The sequence below is a fragment of the Trichechus manatus genome, unplaced genomic scaffold (genome assembly GCF_000243295.1).
Source record: "Trichechus manatus latirostris isolate Lorelei unplaced genomic scaffold, TriManLat1.0 scaffold00004, whole genome shotgun sequence".
NCBI lineage: Eukaryota > Metazoa > Chordata > Mammalia > Sirenia > Trichechidae > Trichechus > Trichechus manatus.
In genome coordinates this window covers 32,938,047-32,965,290 of record NW_004443940.1, presented here as the reverse complement: position 1 = coordinate 32,965,290, position 27,244 = coordinate 32,938,047, and the positions used below count along the sequence as shown (strand labels likewise).

Sequence of the window (27,244 nt, the reverse complement as noted above, 5' to 3'; positions counted from 1 at the left end):
TAAAGATTGTTATCTTTTTGATTTTTTCTTCTTCCATCTTCCACTTAAAACTGATGCAAATCTAGAGTCCACCTCACTGACTGCATACTTCTTCCCTTTTCCAGGGCACATCTGTTTCCTCATTACCTTTTCATCTTCTTCTCTCCTATGAAATAAATGAGTATTTATAATAAATTATAATAATATTAATATTATAATAAATAAATAATATTTATTATAATAAATGAGCCTTGGTTATTCTCAAAATGGCGGCCTCACCTGAGCTAGAGGCAGTGACAGCAGTCTTAGAGAAAGGCTTAGTCAAATCCACAAGGAGCAGTGAGGGGGGATATCTTCAGGGCTGTTTCCACTTAGTAAGCCCTGTAAAATGAATTCTTTGAGGAGAGAAGTGTGACAACTAAGGATAGATGGAGTCACAAGAACTTCCCTGGGGCCCCAGATCTTACTGGTGGTGGTTGTTAGCATTAATCAAAGGATGGGCTTGAATGAGGTGGAGAAGATTTTATTCATCAAAATTCCCCAGTGAGACCACTCTATCTGTTCTGAAGAAATTCTCTGTTAAGATGCATGGAGTGGCGCACGCATGTGAGACCCCAAGGCAGGCTTGCTGTGTTTGAGATTACCAAGAGAAATTTGTCTTGCTGCAGGTGGGCAGAGGTAGGAGACTAGGAAGCTACAGATGGCTATGTCCTTTGAGATATGTCCCTTCCTTATGAATATTCCATAGGATTTACCAAGAAAAGAATGCAAGATATGCATGGATTTCTTCCGCAGACTGCCGAAGGGGCCAAGCTCTGGGAAAAGACAGCAGCAATCACCAAAAATGCACGAGTCCCAAGTGTGGAGGGAGCTGTGGGAATGGAAGATCCAGGAATCGTGGGGTTGGCTTTGGAATTTCCCAAGTATGCAATTTGCTGGTATTTAAGTCAAATTTTCCCTAGTTTTTCAAACTGGAAGGAGACCCCTGGATTACAGACCATATATGTAGTCAACATGTCAGGGGCTGCCAGGGCTCTGGGTCATTCTCCCTGAGTATGGAAGTCGGACAGTAACATTCAAACCAAGGTAACGAGAACTGCTAAGTGACCATAGTTAGCCAGGGCAAACAGGGAAGGACATGACAAGGCTGTCCTCACAGTGGGGCCTGCTTTTGCCGCTTGATGAAAACCTAGGGCTTCTGTTTCTAGGACCAGTAAGAGCAGTGCACATGTGCAGGCATTTCATCCTTGTTGAAGCTCTGAAAGCAAAGTAAGACATGCGTCAGCAATTATCCCTTCTCTCCTAGATGTTTATTCCCCTCAATACTCAAACATGCTCTCATACCTTCCTCCTAAAGAACAAAAAACAAAACAATCCTCTGCTAGCCCTATACTTTCCTCCAATACCAAAAATCAAACCTGTTGCCATTGAGTCGATTCTGACTCATACAGACCCTATAGGACAGAGCAGAGCCACCCCGTAGGGTTTCCAAGGAACAGCTGGTGGATTCAAACTGCCAACCTTTTGGTTAGCGGCCAAACGCTTAACCACTGTGCTACCAAGGCTCGCACTTTCTTCCAGCTACTGCTATTTCTTCTGCTCTAATTTACAGCAAAATTTCCTAAAAGTTGATATTAGTTGATGGCTTTGGGATCGACTCGATGGCAATGGGTTTGGTTTTTGTATGGGTCACAAGCTGACTGGCCTTGACCCACTCTGCCTGGGCTTCCTTCTCCAACATTCCACTGAAATGGCTCTCGTTAATGTCACCTATGACTTCCGTGCTCCCAGAACCAATGCTCACCGGTTCTCATCTGGCTGGACCTCTCAGCAGATTCCAACTTACACAGTTGATTTCTCCTTCTTCCTTCCAACACTCTCTTCTCTTGCTTCGTTCTCATCTGCTTTTCCTCCTCCTTCACAGGCCCTTTCTCAGTCTCCTTTGTTGGCAATTCTTTATCTAGATTCCAAATGTTGGAGTGTCCTAGTATCAATCCTGGGACCCTTTTCTTCCTCAAGTTATCTTCCAGACCCCTGAATTTCTATCCCATCTAAATGCTGATGACTCGCAAATTCATAACTTTGTCTGTCTACTTGACATTTCCACTTACATGTTTAATGGGAATGTCAAATTTAAGATGTAGAAAACTGGACATGTGGTTTATGTGCCCCATCTCCATTTCTGTAAATGATATCACAACTCACTCCAGTGCACCAGCCAAAAATCTAGGTGTCTTCTCTACTTCTTTCTCACACCCAGTAAATCTACCGACAAGTTGGATGTTACTTACCTTTAAAATGAATTTTAGATCCATCCACTTCTTTCCATCTCCACCATTACCACGGACCAGGCTACCATGGTTCTATATGGACTATAGCAACACTCTTCCAGCTTCCTGCTGCTGCCTGTGTCCCCATACAATCAAGTCTCACCCACCAGCTACAACTGTCCTCTTAAGATATAAATCACACCACCTCTGTCACTCCCCTTTATTGTCTTCCCAAAGCACTTAGAAAAATATCCACCTCCCCATACAGCCTGCCAGGCCTCCCACAACTGGCCCAGCCTGCTTTCTGATGCATTCTCTTCTACTTCTTGCCCTGTCCAGCGAGCCCCAGCTCCACTGCTCCCTGAACATGTCAGGTGTGATTTCCACCTCTGGGCCTTTGCAGAGCCCTTTCCTCAGGCTGGCATGCTCTCCTCCAGTTCTTTGCGTGGATAGTTCACTTTTGTAAATAGATCGTCTCTTCAGCAAGCCCTTTCCTAACCATCTAATCTCAAGTAGCCCATCTGCCACCACCAAAGTCCCTCTGTTTTAGGTTTACGGTTACACTCATTGCTATTTTTCCAAGTTTCTTCATGCTTATTTATTTAGTGGGTCACCCCAACTACAATGCCTATGCCACGAGATTAGCCTGTTTATACATTTTCTCTTCAAGGTGCCCCAGTCCCTCGTACAATGCCTGGCACAGAGGTGTTGACTGAAAGAAGTGAAGGAATGCGTGGAAAGACCACATAGCTCAGCTAGATGCTCAGGATTAAAAATTACAAAACCAAAAAACTCTCACACTTTCTTCAGTCCTTCTGAAGAACTAAAGGGTGAGGATGGTCACCTGAGGAACCACCATGACGTGGGAGCTGGTCCCTAGGACGAAAGAGTGCTCGAGGGTAAGCTCAGGGTTTCCATATTTGGTCTTGGAGGATACTGGTTCAACTCTGCACTAATGCTTTTTTAAAATGGGGGTAATTGTCATGGATTGAATTGTGTCCCCTGAAATATGTGTTGGAATCCTAACCCCTACACCTGTGGATGTAACCTTGTTTGAAAACAGGATGTTCTTTGTTAAGTTAACGGAGCCGTATCAGCGGAGGGTGTGTTCTAAACCGGATCACTTCTGAGTTATAAAAAGCAGATTAGACACGGAGACATGCACACATGTGGGGTAATAATATATGATGTTTCTCATTTAAAACTATCCAGTCTAAGCTTTCTGGATCAAGGCTAGTTGTGTCGAGCATATTCACCATGGAATTCCATATTGATGTACGCCAAGAGTGTACAATTAATAAATCAATTTGGCTGGGAAAATAAACCGTCTCAGGACTTTCTATATTAAGCTGTGAGAAGTCAGCAGACAGTACATTTCCTTATGCTATCGGGTGTTTTATATTCTGAGCCCAATAAAGGCAGATCACCTCAAGTCGTGTAGTTCTAACAGTTAGAAAATGAATTATTCATGAAGATGGAAAATACAATAAAGTAGACCTTCCAAAAAAAAAAAACAAACCAAACTCATTGCCATCAAGTCGATTCCGACTCATAGCGACCCTATAGGACAGAGTAGAACTGTCCCATAGAGTTTCTAAGGAGCAGCTGGTGGATTTGAACTGCCAGCCTTTTGGTTAGCAGCCGAGCTTTTAACCACTGCTCCACCAGGGATCCAGAAGAACTCAGGGTACATAAAATCAAATAATAAGTGGTGCAGTAGCTAAGAACTTGGCTGCTCACCAAAGGTCAGCAGTCTGAATCCACCAGCCACTCCTTGGAATCCCTATGGGGCAGTTCTACTCTGTCCTACAGGGTCGCTAAGAGTTGGAATTGACTTGATGGCAACAGGTTTCCTTTTCTTTTTTTTTAACTGATTCTGACGGATAAATGTCCCCAGTTATACATATTCCATGGAGATTAACTTGTTCAAAAGAACAAACTAGAAAATGTTTAAAAAAATAAAGACGTATATAACTTAAGATACAATTCTGAGATCCAAAGATATGCTCTCCCTCCGCCTGCCTTCTCTTCACTCTGCATTCCGGGGTCACCCTGGCTGATGCATCAATAACCCAGTTTTCAAAAGAAATGTGCAGGTTAGATTAATTAGGTGCTAAAGAATAAAAACTTTTCAGGAAATTTTATATTTTTAGTATGTTGTACCAAACAGATTAAAAGAGAGGAAAAAAATAAACTCCAAAACCCTACATTATCTTCTGACTTCCAGAAATGAACATCAACATTTTTACTGGAAAAAAAAAAAATCTTTTCCAAAAACTCAAACTCCCAAATCAACCCAACTGGGATTTTAAACCAGGTATGTATTAAAGGAAACTCCCTGCATAGTACTTAGCTCAGTGCTGGAAGACATTCCATAACTGTGAGTAGAAATAACATTTACCATATGACAGAAACTACATTTGAGATCTTTTATTGAACAGGCAATGCATTGTGTAATGGTTAAGGACACAGACGCCTAGTGGAAAACGTCTTTAAAAATTATTTTTGGAAACAGTCTATGAACTGATAACCCTGCTATGTTCCTTTCTCTTCTTCTCGGAGTGGCTAGCTTCCGGAGAACATTGTTTTATAGCTGCTCTTGGAAACAGCATCCCTGCTTGACCATAAACGTCATGCCTAGTGGTCAACATGAAAAAAGAAGACGGGGTGCACTGGCAAGACAGCGACCAGAGTCAGTGGGTTTATCTCAACGGACGCACAGGATACACATGCTCCTGGAACGCCTTCTCTTCTTGACTTGCAACCACGTTCTAGTTTTTCATCCACATTTCATTTCCGTTCTCCACCTTGACTGAGCGAGCCCTCCTTATTTAAGGGGATGCTAAAAAAAAAAACTCACATTCATCCGTTTGGCCACAACAGTACACGTTCCTGGCCTTCTTCCAAGTTGTTCTTGTTTTAGGGCACCTCTGGCCCAGGATTATGGCTCTGTTTGTGGTCCTCGTTTCGCCTAGTTCAGTCCTTCCCTCTAAGAGCTCTCTCTCCCATAACTTGATGATACAATCAGTCTTCAGTTTCACAGTTTGTCTGCCATGACTTCATGGCAGTTTTTAACTAGGTGGCTCGTGAAGGTAGCGCATATTCTTTATCAGCACACAGTCAACCTATTTTATAATTTGGGGCATGTCGCTCCAGGCTTGCGATTTCTTTCTGGCAAGTTCCATCCAGGATGGCTGATCCACGCTGGCATAACTGGCTCTCTTCAGGTGATTCAGCTCTTTCTCCATCATCACCACAGACTGAGCTGCTGGAAAGAAAACAAACAGAAACACGAGAAATGAGCTGCATTTTCACTTAAGCCTCTTGTGTTTCTTTAAAATGCCCATCAAGGTCCTGACTGTGTTCTCAAACATAAAATCCATTAATACGTGAACAGGTAAGGAAGACTTAGCGGCGAACAGGTAATGCATGTGACAAACAGGCTTAAGAACAGGCTCGTCCAATTCCAGCCACGCAGCAGGGCGAGATAAACTCCCACAATAAAAGCTGCAGGAACAACCCCAGATGCTGGTATCAAAGTATTTGTAGGATTTGTACATTTCATACCCAAGTTCTGATGGGACACTGAGATTCCTCTCTGCAGCCCCTCCGTGAGGTCGAGCTTTGTCCCGAGCTTCTGTTCCACAGGGGGCTTGGCAGGTACTATCAGGAAAGATTTGCTTCGGACAAAGTCGGCTTGTCTGGACTCCTACTGGGACACAAGAAAGACACACACCGTCTGGTCACCTGGGATTCAGACAGGAGGCTAACGTAACCAGAGTGAGCCAAACAGATTTACTTTTACCGAAAGGTTTCTCTTCCAAGACGAACCATGCCTGCTGGCACTTTCTTCAGACAGCTCTGGCTTGTCAACTCATTGACCCCAAGTCTCCCAAACTCTGGGGCTCAGACCAGTGCTGGGACTTACCTTGAGCCCACATGCGTGTCATGGCCTCTTCACTGTCCTCACACCTGTCCTCAGCCCCAGATGGCTTGATTGCAGGGACTCCACTTGAAAATCAAAGTTAACTGTGCTTGGAAATATTTTTGAAAACTTTTTGATACTTGGTGTGAGTGATCACTGATGCCCCAAACTGGGAAACACTGATTAGTATTTCTTTTATTAAATCCCTAAGCCTGCCTGAGGCTTCTTTTTTAAAATTGTGCTTGAGGTGGAATTTTACAGGGCAAATCAGTGTCTTACTAGACAATTAATACACATATTGTTTTGTGACATTGGTTGCCAACCCCGCAACGTGTCAGCTCTCTCCCCTTCTCGACCTTGGGTTCCCCACTTCCATTCTTCCAGCTTTCTGTCCCCTCCTGCCTTCTCGTCCTTGCCCCTGGGCTGGTGGGCCCATTTAGTCTTGTATACATAGCTGACCTACGTCTGTTATTGTTTGTTTTCTAAAAAACAAAACCCATTGCTGTCGGGTGGATTCAGACTCATAGGCCTGTCTAATCTTTGGCTGGAGGGTGAACCTCAGGAGTGACTTCAGTATTCAGTTAAAATGGTGCCCAGGGGACACACTCTCGGGGTTCCTCCAGTCTCTGTCAGACCGGTAAGTCTGGTCTTTTTTCTGGATGTTAGAATTCTGTTCTACATTTTTCTCCTGCTCTGTCTGGGACCCTCTATTGTGATCCCTGTCAGAGCAGTGGGTGGTGGTAGCCGGGCACCATCCAGTTGTGCTGCGCTCAGTCTCGTGGAGGCCGTGGTAGTTGTGGTCCCTGATGTGAGGCTTTTTAAGCATTGGTACAATCTGGAGTTTTAAAACAAAGGGACACACGTCCTCCTGCAGGCTCAGGCTCACCCTGCCATGCTACTGAACACGCGTACGGGTTTACCGCGGTGGCTGCTAGGGGAATATGAAAGCGGGAGTCTTGGCCTGCTTCGAAGCACAGTTGTCTGAGTTTGAGAAAACTGTTTCCAGTCCAGGAAGCAAAAACGAAGCCCCAGTGGCAGCCCTGCAGCCCCAGGTGAGAAGTAAGGAGCCCCAGCAGGCAGCCAGCACAGCAGCAAATGCGGGGCTCATTTATCACCCAGCAATGAGCCAAGATGGAGCAGCTGACACGGTCGCTGCGTGGCTCACCGAGAAGTTATTTTAACCTCGTTTCCTTTCTCCAGATGCTGAGCTGCGTTGCCTAGGAGGCAGGAAGCAGAGAGCTGTCTTCACAGCCTAAGTGACTCACTCGCCTCTCCGCCTCCCCAGCAGGCCGGCACACGCACTGGGCGGGCTTCTCCACAGTGGAGGTTTTAAGGGGGTGAATCCTTTATGGGGCTTCACTGAGCCTCTGCCCACCCCAGCCATCATGACAGGCGATGGTCTCAGTGATGTCCGTGCAGGGGTGCCGTCAGCGACGGTCCAGCCCCAGCGGGCTACTCCCTCCTGGACCTGAAATGGAAAGTGTCTGCGCACCTGGGCTCTCTCGGGAGTCTTGGCCGGCTTTCCCACTTCAGACTTCAGGCTCTGCACCCCAGGCCTGTCTTCCTGGTTGGGTGGCTGGTCCGGGGCCCCTCGGCGCTTCTGCCGAGCGATGGTGATCCAGGATGGCATGGGCTGACCATCGGCTCCCGGGCCGGCTGCTGCAGGAGACAGGCCCTTTGCTGTGGGTAAAGGCACAAGGTTATGTAGAGTCCCATCCCCTCGTTCAGTCCCGCCTTCTGCTTTTCCCACATGGAGAACGCTGTACTGCTCTGGCTCAGGCCGGGCCAGGGGAAGGGCAGGGCTGAGGGTCTGAGAGCCTCTCTGGTGAGACTTTTGTTTTTCTTCAGCAGGCTTTGTGTTCTTATTTCAACTTGCCCAGAAGGGTTCTTATTTCAGGTGTGCCTCGACTCTGAGCCACAACAAATTAAATGCAGCGGCTCCTGCAAGATCAACGTCCATGTTAAAGCCAGCTTCCTCCTAAGGTAAATCCCTTCCGGAGTGAGAGAAAATAAGTAGTAGATTGAGATAACCCTGTCACTTAGGGCCGGCACATACCACCTGGTCCCTGATTTGCTTGGAAATCCCATACACGCTATTGTTCCCCGCCCCACACCGCCCCGCTCCGCCTTTTTTTTTTTAAAAAAAGCTGTAAGCACAAGCTTCTGTTTGTGGAGAGTGAGGCCGTAACCAGCCACAGTTGTTTCCTTTTACCTTCTAATGAGAAGAGAAACGGTGCCTTTTAAACCATAGCCTCATGCTGAGGATCCTTCCGCCTTAGCGGTGCTTATCTTTGGGTGCTAAAACTGTGGGTTTTTGTAGGAAATAGCGTTTTTGTAGATGTAATCAGCTAAACCGACATGAGGTCGTACTGGAAGTGTGATGGGTTCCAATCCAATACAACTGGTGTCCTTGTAAGAAGAGGAGAAGACACACAAAGACAGAGACACACAGAGGGAGGACGGCCGTGTGAAGGCGGAGGCAGACCCTGGGGTGATGCATCTAGACGCCACCTTACAATCTGGAACGCCAAGCATTGTCAGGAACCACCAGAAGCTGGGATGAGGCGAGGGTGAATCCTCCCCTAGAGTCTTGTCTGTTAGTGCCGCCATGACAAAAAATATCACAAGGAGGTGGCTTTAAAGAACAGAAATTTATTTCTTCACGGTTCTGGAGGCTAGAAGACTGAATTCTGGGCGTTGGCTCTAGGGGAAGGTCCTTCTTTGTCTCTTTCAGCTTCTAGCAGCTGTGGGCAATTCTTGGTGTTCCTGGGCTTGTAGATTCCTCAACCTCCGTCTTTACATGGTGTCTCCTCATGTGTGCCTGTCTCTCTCTGTCCGCATGCCCCTTCAGACACTGCTCAGAAGGGATTAGGACTAGGACCCACCCTACTCTGCTATGACCTCATTAACATAACAAAAGAAAACCCTATTTCCAAACAGGATTACATTCACAGGTACAGGGGTTAGGAGGAGTTCAACATACATGGTGTTGTTGTTGTGTGCCGTCAAGTCAATTCTGACCCATAGACCCTACAGGACAGAGTAGAACTGCCCCATAGGGTTTCCAAGACTGTAATCTTTATGGAGAAGGACATCATGCTTGGTAAAGTAGAGGGTCAGTGAAGAAGAGGAAGACCTTCAATGAGATGGATTGACACAGTGGCTGCAGCGATGGGCTCAAGCACATCAATGACTGTGAGAATGGCGCAGGACTGGGCAGTGTCTTGCTCTGTTGTACACGGGGTCGCTATGAGTCGGAACTGACACAAAGGCACCTAACAACCACCACAGCAATCTTTTCGGAAGCAGATTGCCGCATCTTTCTCCCATGGATCATCTGGTGGGTTCAAACAGCCAAGCTTTCAGTTAGCAGCCGAGCACTCAACCACTGTGCCACCAGGGCTCCTTAACATACATGTAAGGGGACACAATTCAACCCATAAAAAGCCTTCAGAAAGAGCATGGCCCTGCCAACATCTTGATTTCGGATGTCTGGGGCCTCCGGAACTGTGAGACACTAAATTTCTGTTGTTTTCAGCTGCCCAGTTTGTGGTACTTTGTTGTGGCGGCCCTAGGCTGCAGTCTCCACCCGGGGCTGAGAAGGGCTGTAGGCTTCACATGCACAGACCTCTTCTTGGCTCTGAAACAGCTCCCACTTTTCTCTTGGCTGCTCCCTGAGACCTCCACCCAACTGGTCCCCTGGGAACCTAGCTCCATCTCTTTGACTTATCACTTGTCCCTTCTTGCCTCTTCTCTCTCCTGGCCACTGACTTCTTCCCACTCTTCAAAGACAAATAGTCACACCCTGTAGCCCCAGCTCTCAATTCTTCTCTACCTTCAACTCAAAAAACCTCTGTGTATCTCTCTTCAGCTGGTTCCTGACCCAGCTGCAATATGAACACTGCTCTCTCCATCCTCCCAACAACTAAGCCAGCCATCCTAAAGCCTCTTCCCTGTTCTCGACCTCCTTCACTTCTCTGTAGCTCTTACAGGGCCACGTATCCTCTCTTGGGAGTCCTGGCCTCCCTGGGCACCCCCACCCCCACCCCCAGCCTCTGAGGCTCTTCTCTGGGTCCTTGCCCTGCTCTTGCCCTTAAACCTGTGAAGGCCTCATTGTTCCTGACCCTCAGCCTTCATCTCTTCTTCCCAGAATATTCTCTTTCCACTCTCCTGATTTCAACACTCAAATTTGCTCAGAATACTTTCAAATATACAGCCCAGCCCTGCTTCTATTCTTAGTCAGAGCCCATTTCTACCTTCTTGCTCTACCTTCCTTTCCTTTCCATCCATCCATCATCCATCCATCCATCCATCCATCCATCCATCCATCCATCCATCCATCCATCCATCATCCATCATCCATTCATCCATCCATCATCCATCCATCCATCCATCCATCCATCATCCATCATCCATTCATCCATCCATCCATCCATCCATCCATCCATCCTTCAATCCATTTATTCATTCAACGTTTGCTACGGGCAGGACTACCTTAAGTGCTGAGGTGGAAAAATAAACAACAAACTGTTCCTTAAAAAGCTCAAAGTCTAGGGGGAATCACTAGATAGAAATAATTGTGCTGTAAACTAAAAAAATGCTAAAATTTACAAAGTGCTATGTGGACACAGTGCCTAACACTGTTGGGTGGGAGGTGGGGTGCCATCTGGGGTGGATGCTTAGAGGAGAAAAAACTTCCCAGGCTGAGAGCGGGGGCCAGGAAAGCCCTCAGGTGGAGGGAACAGAATATGGAACTGTGTGCACGCTCGCCCAGAGTGGCTGAGAGGCAGGCGGGGTGCCAACTGGGAGGGTTTTCTCTGCCTTTTCTCTGTCCATAATTGGGATACACTGGGGTTTTCAAGGAGTCCCTGGGTAGCACAGTCAGTTAAGCGCTCAACTACTAACCAAAAGGTTGGCAGTTCGAACCCACCCAGAGGCTCCTAAGAAGACATGTCTGGTGATCTGCTTCTGAAAAATCACAGCCTTAAAAACCCTATGGAGCAGTTCTACTCTGACACACATGGGGCCGCCATGAGTCAGAACTGACTTGACGGCAGCTGGGTTGGCTTGGCTTCGGGGGTTTTAAACCATGGGTACACTCTGGAGGCCGTGGGGATATTTACTCTCCACACGAAGAAGCAGGAGGAAGGAGAGGCTGTGGCCGCAGTCCAGGGCAAGTGACGAGGGACTGGAAACCCTGCCACAGAATCATCTCAGCTTTCCCACCAAGGCCTCACCAGAGACTACCTCCTTCACTACTCGTGTCTGATCACTCTAGGTGGACAATCTCTCCTTCTCCTAATTCTTTTGTAACTCTCTTGACACATTTACCCAGTGCATTTGGTACTAGACATATTTGTTAACCAATCATCTACCTCCACTGATATATGCTTTTTGGTCATAAGAACTTATTTATTTAACAAACATATGCCACTGGTGGCACAGTGGTTAAGAGCTCAGCTGCTAACCAAAAGGTTGACAGTTCGAATCCACCAGCTGCTCCTTGGAAATCCTATGGGGCAGTTCTACTCTGTCCTATAGGGTCGCTATGAGTCAGAATTGACTCAACAGCAATGAGTTAATGGGTTATGCCACTGACTACATACTAGGTACTGTTCTTAACCACTGTGCCACCGGGACTCCACTGCAGGATGATACGTATGTGGCATCCATTTAAATAAAATGACCCGAACGTATTTCTTTGCTTACCTCTTCCTGCCTCGATACACAGACAATCTTAACCTCCTGAAGGGCTCTGACAGCTCAATGTTTCCTCCCAAAATGACCACAGGTTTAAGCTGTCACGGGTGCCTGGGCTTGCACTGAACAGGCCAGGAGCATGTCTCACAGACGGGAACCCGCCAACACTCTTGTCTGTATCTGTGTGATCCCCTTTACCGGAGTCTGGAAGATGCTGACTCCCCAAAACATAACTGCTCCAAACAGAAAAGCAGCACATTTCCTCCGAGGTACAGCAGACGCAGAGTGAAAATTCTGGAAGGCATAAAGCTTTAGATACGCGAAGCTTCAACAGCCACAAAGGTCACCCTGAATAATTTAATACCATATGAAAGCAACTTTTGATCAGAGAAAATAATAGACATTTTTTGGTATTTAAGGCTATGGCTCCTTCAGAGGAGGGGGTGATGGAGAACTGTTTATAAGTCTGTTCTCTTTTCCGGAGCCCTTCCTTCTCCTTGAGGTCCCTGGTGGCACCAACAGTTTACGATCATCTACTAACCGAGAGGTTGGTGGTTCGAATCCACCCAACAGCACCGTAGAGGAAAGACCTGGCGATCCGCTCCCGTAAAGATTACAGCCAAGAAAACCCTGTGGCGCTCAGTTCTACTCTGCAACACATGGGATCGTCATGAGTTGGAGCCGACTGGACCACAATGGGTTTGGTTTTAGGTTCCCTTCTTAACATGCTTCCCTACCAAAAAGAAATATTTGGAAAAGTATATTTTCAAGCATTAATTTCAAAGACTCTATTCTTGGCAGGCTCAATGGGTTTTGGCAATGGGGGACGCTTCCTCCCTGGGACCAGGGTGACGGAGTTGCTTCCGCTCCTCTCGGAGGCTGCAGATCTAGGCTTATGGTCTCATTCAGCCTCAGGCTAGCAGTGTGCTCTTGAGCCAATTCCAGAACCTCTCTGCAATTCATTTCAATGTAAAATGAGGAAAACTGTAGTATTTACACCTCAGGGAGAGACTGTGAATATGCAAGGAGATAATCCAGGGGAAGCATTTAGCACAGTGCCTGGTCCCCGGGGTGTGTGCTTAGGAAGCCTTAGCTGCTGCCACCATGGCTGCTGCTATTTTATTGTTACTGGTGTTGTTATTTACTGTTCACACTTGAGGAGGCAGTGGGCTTTGGTCAAATTTCACCCAGGACGTGATGGAGACCAGCAAGCCATCAGCACTGAAAACGAGCATTTGTCCTCCAGAACAGTGCAAGCAGACCGCATCTTACTGCTGTGGGTGTGTGTCTGACAGCAAGCCCCGGAAGGGCAGGCACCTCATCTTGGCCAGTGCTGCACCCGCAACCTCAGCAAGAACCAGATGCCGTGAAGTCGGTTCCGGCTCATGGAGACCCCACTAGACAGAGGAGAACTGCCCCACAGGGTTTCCAAGGAGCGGCTGGTGGGTTCCAACTGCCTACCTTTGGTTAGCAGCTGAGCTCTTAACCACTGCGCCACCAGACCTCCAGGGCAGGGTGTTAGGGCCAGCGAAAAACAGATGCCATGCAGTCGATTCCGACTCATAGGCGCCTCCATGTGTGGCAGAGGAGAACTGCGCTCCATGGGGTTTTCAATGGCTGCTTTTTCAGAGGTAGATCCCCAGGCACCTCTGGTGGACTCAAACTGCCAACCTTTCCATTAGCAGCCGAGTGCATTAACTCTTTGCACCACCCAGGGACTCCTAGGCCAGCAGGGTCCGAGTAAGGCTGGGCTGCCACAGTCATGCAGGAGCCTGGCCCAAGACACACACATGCTCACTCAAGACCCGCTCTCAGGATGCTCTGCCCCTCTGCGTAGACGCTGGCATTATGGGGGAGCCCCCGCAGGCAGGCAGGCTCCGATGCAGAGACACACTGCCCAAGCTTGTAGCCTAATTTTCCCCCATCTTCACAGACGCCTTCAGCTTTGCCTGCTCCCTCTCACTCTTAGCAGCAACAACAAAACAGTTGCCATCAAGTTGGTTCTGACTTGTGGTAATCCTGTGTGTGTCGGAGTAGAACTGTGCCCCACAGGGTTTTCGATGGCTGATTTTTAGGAAGTAGACCACCAGGCCTTTCTTCCGAGGCACCTCTGGGTGGACTCAAACCTCCAACCTTTCGGTTAGCTGTCGAGCATGTTAACCGTTTGCACCACGCAGAGACTCCGTATTGTGCTGTTGTTGGGTGCCGTCGATTCTGACTCCTAGTGACCCCCTGTGACAGAGTAGAACTGCCCCATAGGGTTTTCTTGGTTGTAATCTTTATGGGAGCAGATTGCCAGGTCTTTCTCCCACGGAGCCACTGGGTGGGTTCAAACTGTCAACTTTTCGGTGAACAGCCGAGCACTTAACTACTGCGCCACCAGGGCTCCATCCTTATACACAAAACTCTAAATACAATGGGGAAGAAAATCACAGTTTCTGGACCCACATTTGGCATTGTGACTGAGCAATTTCTACCCAAAAAGACCTAAGATTAACCATTCAGGAACTCAACACTGAGCCATTTCTAGAGACCATCAGCCACCACTCTATGGGAAAGAGGCATCTAATCACTTCATCTGACTTCCTGACTGGTGAGGGTTTTAGGACTATTACAATTCAGCCTCAAAGTACTTTTTCTTTCCTCTAAAAAGGCTTCTATACCAAACAGGAGAGGGAATGAGGGGAGCTCTCACGGCAAACGACACTCATAAGACACGCAGGACACAGCTGTTAGTCTGGAAGCTGGGAACCATCAAGAACACTGTCCCCCAAGCAAGAACTGGTGAGCTTTCCAATGTAAACGGTCGTGCTTTCTTGCCCTTCGGATGAGAAAATAAAACAGAGACACTGCTCAACGCTAACACACAGCTGTTCAGCAGGAGTCTATGCCTCTTAAAAAGTTGGGATATGCTGTCATTTTTTTCTTTTTTATTGTAGTGAAAAATACACAACACAGCATAGACCAATTCAACAACTTCTACTTGTATAAATGAGTGAATGCTGCTATTTTTGAGCAATTTTTAAGACTCTTTTCTCTTTTCGAAAAAAATTTTTTTCCCGATTATAAAAGTACATGTTCACACGGGACAGATTCGGAAAGCAGATAAACGTATAACGGAGAAGAAAAAGTTCCCGTAAATCAACAACCCGAGTGAGCTAACAACTTGCTGTGTTCCCTTCCGGTCTTTTTCCATCATGCTGCCATCTTCAAAACGCTCCTTCCAGATCTTCACAACATTCTCTGCCAAAGGAGGGGCCTGTGTTTTCACTTTAAAGACTCCTGATGGAAAGTGGCTACATCAGCACCCTTTGTCACAACCAGCTGAAGCCAGGACAGCCAGCGGTGTCTCAGAGTTTCCATAAACGAGCAACAGCCCCCTGCCTCCTCCCGTGGGCTCTGCCGCGACCCTGGTTGTCGTGGAGGAAACGCTAAGGAGACCACCGGAGCCGAGGGGGACCCTGGGGACACGCACACAGGGCCTCACCCACTCTGCGGGGTTTGGGTCAGGTCCCTGCCACCAAAGACTTGAGGGTTTGGGTACGCTTTGTTTTGTTTTGTTTTCTCGAGCATTTATTGCTGTATTGTCAGGCTTGGCGCACACAGCTCCTGATCAATTAATGCTGGCAAGTCTGCAGCCATTCCTCATCCGTTCTGTCCGTGAGCCAGCTGTGTGTGACCCCACCTCAGAGCTCAGGCAGGGACTGCTCACCCAAGTCTTTATTTCAACCCCGCGGCGGGCATTTTAGGAGTGAGCGAGAGAGGCTTGTCACAGAGCGAGCTCGCATTCTCAACAACGGGAGATGGGGCTGTGCCCTCATTGCACCTCCAAATGAAAATTACAGCCCTCGCTTCCTTTCCTGATTCAACAGAGGCCTGGCGGGTGCCCACGAGGTGCCAGGCCCCGTGGTAGGTGCTGAGCCCACAGACATGAAGGGTTTTTCTCAGCTACTACCTTGCCTGACGCACGGACACTGGCCCTCGTGCAACAGCAGTCAGGAAGGGAGGGCCCTCTGACAGCTGACACGCGGTCACAGTCCAGAATGAGTCCACAGCCCGCTGCAAGGGGGCACGAGGGGGCCTTGGGGGTGCTGGTCTCGGTCGCTTTCTCTGTCTGGTGTGCTCGTGTGAAAATTCATGGGGCCCAACACACACAATCTGTGTACTTTTCTGCATGTATATCATATTATTAAAGTCAAAGAACCCTCTTAGATAATCAGGACGCACTGCGTGCTTGCCCAGAGACAAGGAAGCGTCTAGTTCCCTGTCCACCAGAGAATGAGGCACGTTTGTACCCTGGAGCTGTTTCCACACTGAGCGCGGGCAAGGCTGCTGCCAGAGGGGAGTGACGGCCCCCCAAAGGAAGCCCTCTCCCCAACAGCAGACTCTTCTCATGCTCTTCACGCCCCCTCGGCCCTCAAACGCTGTCTTAGTCTACTGCTGCCATAATAGAAATACCACAAGTGGGTGGCTTTAAAGAACATAAATTTATTCTCTCACAATTCAGGAGGCTAGAAGTGGGAATTCAGGTGCCAGCTCCCAGGGAAGGCTTTCTCTCCCTGTCAGCTCTGGGGAAGATCCTTGTATCTTCCAGCTTCTGTGGCCCAGGCATCCTTTGCTTCCTTGGGGACACTCACGTGGCATATGTCCTCCCCCGTTTGCGCTTACTTCTGTGTCTAATCTATTCTTTTTATAAGTCAGAAGTGATTAGGTTTAGGGCCCACCCTACACTGTCATGGCCTCATTACCATAACGAAGAAGACCCTATTTCCAAACAGGCTCACATCCACCAGTACAGGGATCAGGACTCCAACATATATTTTTTGGGGGCACACAATCCATAATAAATGCACTCCAGGGTCCCTGGCCCACTTGCCTTTTCTATCTACCACCTCCACCTAGCCCACCCAGTCTCCCTCCTCCCTCCACCCTCCAAAGGTTTACCCTGAATCCCTCTTCTTCTTCCATCTACTCTCTTAAATAAGGCTCCACCAATCAGCAGGAACAGATTAGTCTCGCTAAGCACAGACTCACTGTAGAGCATTGTGGCAAAATGGCGCTCTCTGTGAAAGCAATAGCTGCTGTGTGGGTGTCTCCTTCCCAGCCACCAGCACGAGGCCACCAGGGGCCAAGCTGTCCTCACACCTCTTCCCCCTGCTCCGATGTCAGGAGCCACTGCTGGCAACCGCTCGTCACTCCAGCTCCTTCTGCTTCCCCAGTCTGAAGATTTCTACGGCTTCCATTTCTCAGTCAATAACTGAAACCTATCTTCCGGTTCAGAATCTGCCTGGCCCAGGCAGGACAGCACCTGCTATGACAGTGACAGATGCCAGTGGGGGAGAGAGACTGGCACAATAACCACAATGACAGATTCAAGCTCGTTGACGATTGTGAGGATGACATGGCCGGGCAGCGTTCCATTCTGCCGTGCGTAATGTTACCGTGAGTCGGAGTCAACTCAACAGCCGCTATCTGTCCGTCTGTCTGTCTGTGTGTATCGATGTGTGTGACCTACACACTACTCTCTTACAATCTGAAACCAATATGGCAGAGGAAAAAAAACATGCCACTGATGCTTCCAGTGGTCCTGGTAATGTGTCTATATCATAAGAGGTGAGAGCTACTGAGGGTCAAGGCTGTCTTAATAATTAGCATATATTAAGTACTTACTAAGTGGCAAGTATCATGTTAAATGTTTTACATATTAATTTTCAGCAATAACCCTACTTTAGAAGTGGGAAAAATGAACATTATAGAGGCCAAGGAACTTGCCCGAAGGCACGCAGCTAGCGAGTTGCGGCGGGAAGTTTTGGGCTCACGGGCTGGAGTCCGTACTTTTCACTATTATGCTATATTGCAGTGGTTCTCAGCCAGGGCTGATTTTGTCCCCAGACGACATCTGGCAATGTCTGGAGACATTCTGGCTGTCCCAGCTCAGGCTGGGGGAACTGCTATCAGCCTCTGGTGGATAAAGGCGAGGGACGCTGCTAAACATCCTCCAGAGCACAGGACAGCCCCCACAACCACCAATTATCTGGCCCACAATGTCTGTAGTGCTGAGACTGGGAAACCGTTGTTTGCCACTCCGTGAGTAAGCGATAGAGCAGAGCCGTGGGGAGAGAACGGGAGTGTAGGAGAGCTGTGGGGTCATACCCCTTAATATGAGATAGAACGTGATGTAATGGATGAGGATTAGAGACAAAAGGTCTGCGTTTGAGACCTAGCTTTGTTACATACTGGCTGTGTGACCCTGGATATGTCACCTTACTTCATGAGCCTCTGTGATTCCATCTGTGAAATGAGTATGGAAGATATTCTACATTACAAGGAGGGTTGTGAGGGTCATTATGAATATGATGGACGGATGGATGGACGGATGGATGGACGGATGGACGGATGGACGGATGGATGGATGGACGGATGGATGGATGGACGGATGGACAGACAGACAGCTGCTGAGTCAGCTCCGACTCACGGTAACCTTATGCACAGCAGAACGGAACGCTGCCCGGCATGTCATCCTCACAATCGTCAATGAGCTTGAATCCATCATTGTGGCTACTGTGCCAGCCTCTCTCCCCTGTCACTGTCACTGTCATAGCAGGCGCTGTCCTGTCTGGTCCAGGCAGATTCTGAACCGGACAGGTGGTGGGCGTGGTTCCTGAGGGACTGCCATCCCCCACGGGTGCTCTGGCTGGGCTCTGCTACCCGGTGTCCACCTGCAGACTCCCGCTGCTGGAGTCCCCTTGACCTCCTGTGACCCACTAGGCTGGGCCCTGGGAGCAGCGTGGTCATGCAGCAGCCCTGTCTGCCCCGTGGCCACTGGTGGCCTGAGTCCAGCACCGGTCCTCCGTGTCTCCCAAATGCAAGGCACGTATGTTTGCCTTGCCAAGAAGTTCCATGGAAACGCCCCTCATAGATTCTGGCTGAGTCCCACCCCCTGAGCTCACAGAACTCCACAGTTTTGCAAACTCCGTTTCCCTCTCCTGTCCCAGGACCACTGTATATTCTCAGGGAGTGGCGACGCAGTGGGCTCTCCACAGTCCTCTGCACACGAGTGCTGGCATCTGACATCTACGCACTGGCGCCCTCATCAAAACTAGGACAGGAATAATCCCATCCTAACATGGCCCACGCAGCCGGCATAGGGGTCGTTTGGGAAGTGTGGCTGCATCGCATTTTGTAGTTAAAAAAAAGAAAGCTCCTGCTGCCGTAGGACCATTAATACCGTTAACCTCGTTTTGTTAATAAAGAAATTAAGACTCAGGTTAAAACTTCACTTGCTCAGAATCCCATAGCGTCTGAGGGGTGGACCTCGGGGTTAAGCCCCCAGATCCGCGCTTTTCAGTCTCGCCGCCCAGCCGGCTGCCTTGCTGCCTCCCTCGCTCATCCCTGCATCTGGTCACGCAAACCTGGCCTCAGACCACCCACTGCATGCTGGGTGCTGGCCAAGCACAGGTGCTCAACAGAGGAAAACCGTCCTGGGTGTTCTCCAGGAGCTCAGAGTCAGGGGCGAGGGGAAGCGGGCTCAAAGCTAGCAGGGGTGTGTGCGTGCCCAGGTGATGGGGTGGGGCTGGAGGAACAAGAGTGAAGAGATTGGCGGATGAGCTCAGAGATGCAGAAATGTCGACTTTGGTCAGAATCCAAAAAGTTTTAAGGCCTCTACCCAGGAGCTCGATCATATACACAGGGCATTACAGAGTCTCTATAGAATGGGAAGCCATCGGGGGCTGTTAAAGAGGAAAGTTCCAGGGGTGGACCCCGATTTGGGAAGACAGAATGAGCACAGCGAGTCGGAGGGAGGAAGGATTAAAGATGAGGGAGGCTGATACGGGGCAGGGGGAGGATGGGGACATTTCTAATTAGTATGACCAGAACTGAGCGACCAAGGTGTAAAATACGACCGACATTTTTCATCCATCAGATTGAAAAAAAGAAAATTAAAAAGCGATTGACAACACTCAGCACTGAGGAGGAGGTGGAGAAAAGGGCCGTCCCCATTCTGCTGGAATCAACCGGTACAGCCCTCATGGAGGATAACTGAAGTTCTCCGTCAAATTAAAACCGCACATGCCCAAGGAGCCAGAAACGCCATTGTTAGGACTCTATCCCACACAAACAATGGTGTGAGACATAGAAACACAACGGACAAGAACGGTCACTGCAGCACTGTTAGCAAGAGGAAGAAAAAAAAGCCCTCAAAACCACCCGAATGCTCTTCAGTAGGGGAATGCTTAAATACTACACAGTATACGTGTATAATTAAACAATTAAAAAAAAACCCAAAAAACAAACCCATTGGCGTCGCGTTGATTCTGACTCACAGCGACCCTAAAGGACAGGGCAGAACTGCCCCATAGGGTTTCCAAGGAGCAGCTGGTGGATTTGAACTGTTGACCTTTTGGTTAGCAGCCAAGCTCTTAACTGTGCCACCAGGGCTCCAGCTAACCAATATGTAGCTTTTAAAAATGATGCGGGTGAACCATTCATTCTGATTAGAAAAGACGCCCGTGCTTTCTAGCGGAGTGAAAAAATATTAAATTGCAATTTTTTTAGAAACAGGATTTTTGTGTTTTTTTTTTTTCTTAAAGAAGGATTCAGGTGTCTAGATCTGTATGTAAACACTGATGTAGGCATGCCTGTGATTTGTAAGGGATGAGTCTGTTAGTGGTGGGCCCCTCTGCGGGGTGGGATTAGAGGGTTGCGGGGAGCGGTGGAGAGGGGGCCACTATCACTTTTTTATGTCATTTAAAAAATTATTCTAAATTTACATACAGTAAAATTCACCTTTGTTGGCAGTTCTACGAGTTTTAACACATGCTTAGATTCTTGTAACAACCATCACAAATACGATACAGAACAATTTCAAAATCCCAAAGAATGGTGGCACAGTGGTTAAGAGCCTGGCTGCTAACCAAAAGGTCAGCAGTTCGAATCCACCAGCCCCTCCTTGGAAACCCTATGGGGCAGTTCTGCTCTGTCCTGTGGGGGCACTAGGAGTCGGGACTGACTCCACAGCAACCGGTTTGGTGGTTCTGGGTCTTATCCCTTTATAGACCCTCCCCTCCACCCCAACCCCCGCAACTACTGCTCTGTTCCCTGTCCCTGTGTTTTTCCCTTTTCAGGTGTCATGCAAATGGAATAATACACTTTGTAATCTTTTGAGATTGGCGTCTTTGTCTTAGCATATGCATTTAAGAATCATTCGTGTTGTTGTATGTTATCAATAGTTCATTCTTTTTATTACTGAGCAGTGTTCTCGGTTTTCGGTGATTATTAATAATGCTGCTATCCCTGTCCATGTGCCATTCGTGTATGAACCTAAGTTTTCATTCAATGGGGATAAATATCCAGAACTGGGATTGCTGGATCATAGGAGTAATTTTAATTTCATATGAAAATGTCAATCTGTTTTCCAAAGTGACTGTCCCATTTGGCATTGCCACCAGCAATATCTGAGAGTTCCAATTACTCTGCATTCTCACCAGCATGTGGTATTATCCGGATTTTTTATGTGAGTCATTCTGGTAGCTGTGTCTCCTCTTGCGGTTTACAATCTGACAAGGTGTGCAGCAGGGTTGTATGCTTTCACCTTATTCAATCTGTATGCTGAACAAATCATCTGAGAAACTGGACTATCTGAAGAAGAACATTGCATCAGGACTGAAGGAAGACCCACTAACAACTTGGGATGTGCAGATGACACAACCTTTCTTGGTGAAAATGAAAACTTGAAGCACTTACTGATGACGGCCAAAGACCACAGCCCTCAATATGGATTACACTTGAATATAAAAGAAAATGAAAATCCTCACACCTGGACCAATAAACGTCATGGTAAATGATGAAGAAACTGAAGCTGTCAAGGGTTTCATTCTACCTGGATCAACTGCTGCCCATGGAAGCAGCAGTCAAGAAATCAAATGACATACTGCATTGGGAAAATCTGCTGCAAATGACCTCTTCAAAGTGTGAAAAGCAAAGATGTGCATCTGACCAAAGCCTCTTACGCATGTGAAAGCTGGATCAAAAGAGAACTGACGCATTTAAAACTGTGGTGTTGGTAAAGAATATTGAATATACCACGGGCTGCCAGAACAACAAACACGTCTTGGTAGAAGTACAGCCAGAATGCTCCTCAGAAATGACAATGGCGAGCCTTTGTCTTGCTTACTTTGGACACATCTTGGGAAAAAAATCAATTGCTAGAAAAGGACATCATATTTGGTCAAGTGGAAGGTCAACATAAATGAGAGAAACCCTCCATGAGATGGATTGACATGGTGGCTACAACCATGGGCTCAACGATGACGCAAGGCAGGGCAATGTTTCCATCCGTTATACGTAAGGTTGCCATGAGGAGGAGCTGACGTGATGGCAACCAACAATAATACCTGAGTAACAGTATCTCATCATGGCTTAAATTTTCACCTCCCTAAAAACTAATGATGTTGAGCATCTTTTCATGTGTTTATTTTCCATCTGTATATCCCTTTGGTGAACTACCTGTTAAAAAAGTTTGCCCATTTCTTAATTGAGGTATTTGTTTTGTAATTACTGAGTTTTGAGAGTTCTATATATCTTAGATACAAATACTTTTTTCAGATATGTGATTTGCAAACGTTTTCCCCCAGTCTGTGGCCTGTCTTATCGTTCTCTTAGAAGTGTCCTTCACAGAGAAAAGTTTTAACTTTAATGAGGTCCAATTTATAATTTTTTAATAGATATTTTCGGTGTTGTAATCTGAGAGCTCTTTGGGTGTTTACCCAAGAATCTCAGGGCACACGTTTTCTCCTGTGTTTTCTTCTAAGAGTTTTACAGTTTTACCTGTTACGTTTAGGTCCATTTAAGTTATATTTTGCATACAATGTGAGGTATAGGTTGAAGTTTAATTTTTTTTTTTTTTGCACATGCATGTTCTAACTGTCCCAACATCATTGTTGAAAAGACTCCTTTCTTCAACAGATTGTTTTTGCAACTTTGTAAAAACAAATTGACTATATTTATGTGGGTTTATTTCTTGAGTCTCTCTTCTGCTTTCATCAATACCACACTGTCTTGACTACTGTAGCTTTACACAGCACATCTTAAAATTGGGTAGTGTGATTCCTTTGTTCTTTTCAACACTGTTTGGGTTCTTCTAGTTCCTTCACCTTTCCATATCAAGTTTAGAATATGTCTGTCTATATCTACAAAATAATCCTGCTGAAATTTTTATTGAGATTGTATTAAATCTATAGATCAACTGAAGGAGAACTGACGTCTTAATTACATTGATTCTTCCAATCCATGAACAGGTGTGTCTCTCCATTTATTTAGGTCTTCTTGATTTCTTTCAACAGTGTTCTGATGTCTTTCTTCAGTTTCTGGCATATAAACCCATTGCTGTAAAGTCAATTCCAACTCATAGTGACCCTCTAGGACAGAGTAGAACTGTCCCACAGGGTTTCCAAGGCTGTAATCTTTATAGAATCAGATTGCCACATCTTTCTCCTGAGGGGCAGCTGGTGGTTTCAAACCACCAACCTTTTGGTTAGCAGTTGAGCGCTTAACCACTGCACCACCAGGGTGCCCTTTTGGCATGTAAAACCCATTGCCATCGAGTCAATTCCAACTCATAGCGACCCTATAGGACAGAGCAGAACTTCCCCATAGGGCTTCCAAGGCTGTCATCTTTCTCGGTCAGAGCGGCTAGTGGGTTTGAACTGCCAGCCTTTTGGTTAGCAGCTGAGTGAGTGCTTAACCACTTCTGCACCACGGCTCTGGCCAGCATACAGACCCTGCATATACTTTGTTAGATTTATACCAAATGGTGCTGTTTTTTAAAGTTTGGTTTATGATTGTTAGCGTATAGAGATGTAATTGGTTTTTATCTATACGCCATCTGCCCACCAGCAAGTCCTTTCTAATACGAATGGCTTTTCTTTTTCATGTCTTAGTGGACTGGCTAGAACTTCTAGTACAATATGGAATAGGAATGGTAAGCAAAGTCATCCTTGCCTAATACTCAATCTACAGGGGGAAGACATTCAGTTTTTCACTGTAAAGTATGATGTTAACTGTACATTTTCTATAGATGCCCTTTATTAGACTGAAGGAGTTCCTACTCATTCCTGGTTTGCTGAGAGGTTTTTTGTTGTTGTTTTTTAGTTTTGTTTTGTTTTTTAAATCATGAATAGATGTTGGATTTTGTCAAATGCTTTTTCTGAATCAATTGACTTGACCATATGGTTGTTCCTGTTTAATTTGGTAATAATATGGTGGATTATATTGATTGGTTTCTGAATGTTGAACAAGCCTTGCATTCATAAATTCCATTTGGTTATATTATTCTTTTATGTGTGGCTAGATAAAATTTGATGATATTTTGTTACGGATTTTTGCATCTATGTTAATGAGGGATATTGGTCTTTAGTTTTTTTGCTTTTTTTCTGTACTGTCTTTGTCTAATTCTGGTATCACAATAATGCTGGCCTCATAAAATGAGTTGGGAAGTGTTCCCTACTCTTTTATTTTCGCATGAGACTGTGTATAATTTGTGTTATTTCTTCCTTAAACGTTTGGTAGAATTCACAAGTGAAACCATCTGGACCTGGGTTTTTCTGATTTGGATGATTTTAGACTACAAATTTGATTTCTGTAACAGATATAGGACTATTCAGGTTATCTATTTCTTCTTGAGGAAGTTTGGTAGTTTGTGTCTTTCAAGGTATTAGCTTGTTTCATCTAAGTTGTTGAATTTATGTGCATAGAATTGTCCGTAGTATTTCCATTTTATCCTTTCAATGTCTGTGGGGTCAACAGTGCTATCTCCTTTTTTGTTTGGTGTTGGTAAACTGTGTCCTCTTTAATTATTTTGGTCAGTCTGGCTAGAGGCTTACTAATTTTATTGATCATTTTGAACAGCCATCTTTTGGTTTCATTTTTTTTCCTATTATTTTTCTATTATCATTGACTTCTGCTTCTATTTTTATTATTTCTTTTATTCCCCTTGTTTTGGGTTTAGTTTGCCCTTCTTTTTCTGGTTTCTTAAGAGTAGAAGCTTAGATTGCTTTTAAACCTTTCTTCTTTTCTAATATTTAAGTATCTAATACCATAATTTTCCTCTAAGTACCACTTCATCAGAATTCCACAAACGTCATATGTTTATTTTCATTTTAATCCAGTTTTCTAATTTCCCTTGAGACTATCTCTTTGAGCCATGGATTATTTAGTAGCGTGATGTCTAATTTCAAATATTGGGTGATTTTTCTGATAACTTTCCAGACATTTTTCAGACATGTTATTAAATTCTGATTTAACTCCATTATGGGCACAGAACACACTTGAATAATTTCTTTAAATTTAATTAAGATTTGTTTAGTGACCCAGAATATGGTCTAACTTCATGAATGTTCCATGTGCACTTGAAAAGAATGTGTATTCTGCTGTGGTTAGATGGCGTGTTCTATAAATACAAATTAGGTCAAGTTGGTTTATGATGTTTAAGATTTCTGTATCCTTCCTGATCTTCTGTCTGCTACTTCCCTCCATTACTCAGACAGGAAGTGTCCAAAGTGTCTAGGTATAATTATGGATATTTTTTTCTCCCTGTGTTCAAAATTAGATATTTTCTATTGCTCTATCTTCAAGTTCACTGACTCCTCTGTCACCTCCATTCTGTTAATTAGTCCCTCCAGTGATTTTTGTTTTAATTTCTGTTATTGTATTTTCCAGTTCTAAAATTTGTTTTTTTATAGCTTCTATTTCTTTACAGATAATTTCTATCTTTCCATTCATTTCAAGCATGTTCACTCTTACTTCTTGGAACATGGTTATAATAATTGCTTTAAAGTCTTTAATAATTCCAACATTTGGGCCATCTCAAGGTTGGTGTTTGTTGATTGCCTTGTTCTTTGAGGATTTTTTAGGTTTTCCTGGTTCTTTGCAGCTTGAATAATTTTGGTTTACTAGATATTTTGAATATTATGTTAAGAGACTCAGTCCTGTTAAAATTCTCAAAGATTTTGGTATACTGACTCTAGTCAGTTTCATACACATGCAGCTCAGTGATGAGCTTCCTACATATATTTAAGGATCTTTTTCAGCTCTCTCCTTTCTATGATCCCCGCCCCCCATACTCTCTGGTTCCCAGGGGTCCCCTTCTTGGTGCTCTGGCTATAAATTCAGCGCTTAACATCTTCGTGCTGTCATGCACTCTGCTGACTGGGACCACCTGGTGGGCACAGTGGCAACCAAAAATATCCTGCAGGGCCACTGCCACCATCCCTGCCACCAGTGCTGTTGTGGGGGTGTAGCTTCACTAATAGACATCTCCTGGGGTAATGTCTAGAGAGTCAAAAGAGCTCTGCCCCATAGGTTGTTTTAGGGAGAGGTGAATGCCTTCTTTGCTGACACTCACCTGGAATAGGGCTGGGAGGGTTAAAAGAGCTCTGGTGTGCAGGACACTGCCACTGCCTTTGGTAGAGGTGGGAGACGGATCTCTTCATTGTTGATGCTTTTCCTGATCAGGGCTGGAAGAGTCAAAAGAACTCCACCCCACAAGGGACACTGCTGCCACTGCCACCAGGGCAGGAGGTTCCCTTTGTTGTTGGCATTTGTCTGGAATAGAGCTGAGAGAATAAAAAAGAGCTCCATTCTGCAGAGATGCCAACACCATGAGAGGGATTGCTGCTTTGCTGCTGGCACTCACCTGGAGTAGGGCCAGGAAAGTAAAAAAAAAACTGCCCTGCAGTGTTGCTGCTGGTTCTGTTGGCAGAGAGAGGGTTACTGCTTTGTGGTTAATACTCATTAGAGTAGGGCCAGGAGGGTCAAAAGAGCTCTGACCTATAAGGGCTGTTCGTACTGCCAGTGGCAGAGCAGGGAGATGCTGCTTCATTGCTAGTACTCACTACCAGGTCATTTCTAGAGTCCTGATCTCCCTACCTAGTCCACCAGCTCTTATCTACTTTTCAGAGGCCTCTGATATTCACGTCATGGATTGTGTCCCACGTTTTCAATCGTCATCAGCTGGAGAGACAGAGTGGTATGTGCTTAGTACATCTTGGCCAGAACTCCAAGTCCTTTCTTATGTAATTTCTTAGGCAGTGGGATTGTTTTAATGCCCATTTTATAGCATTTCATATATTTTCCATATAAAAATTTTTAATGACTGACTCGAGTATCAAATCAAATAGAGGTGTACTGAGAAGGACAAAGCACTGGGGAGAGGGAGGTGTAAAGAAACTTTGAACTTTGAACGCTGAGATGTCACGGTAAGGATGGCCATCATGCAGTCAGGGGGCTGCTGTGGCAGAGGGAGTCAAGGGAAGAGAAAACTTCAGGAAACAGGTGGGAATCCATGATGTGTCCTGTGGGAGGGGACCGAGGA

The 27,244-nt window shown here is 46.2% G+C and overlaps 1 protein-coding gene across 1 annotated transcript in view; it reads right to left on the bottom strand.

The window, feature by feature from the left end:
- Window positions 1-5,056: 5,056 nt before the first annotated feature.
- CRACDL (CRACD like) overlaps window positions 5,057-27,244 on the bottom strand; it is a 54,821-nt gene continuing 32,633 nt past the window's right edge. Inside the window, 3 exon segments of the mRNA XM_004369411.3 lie at window positions 5,057-5,514; window positions 5,817-5,961; window positions 7,667-7,854. Of these exon segments, the coding sequence (XP_004369468.3) occupies window positions 5,375-5,514; window positions 5,817-5,961; window positions 7,667-7,854 (473 nt within the window). The 3' untranslated portion in view covers window positions 5,057-5,374.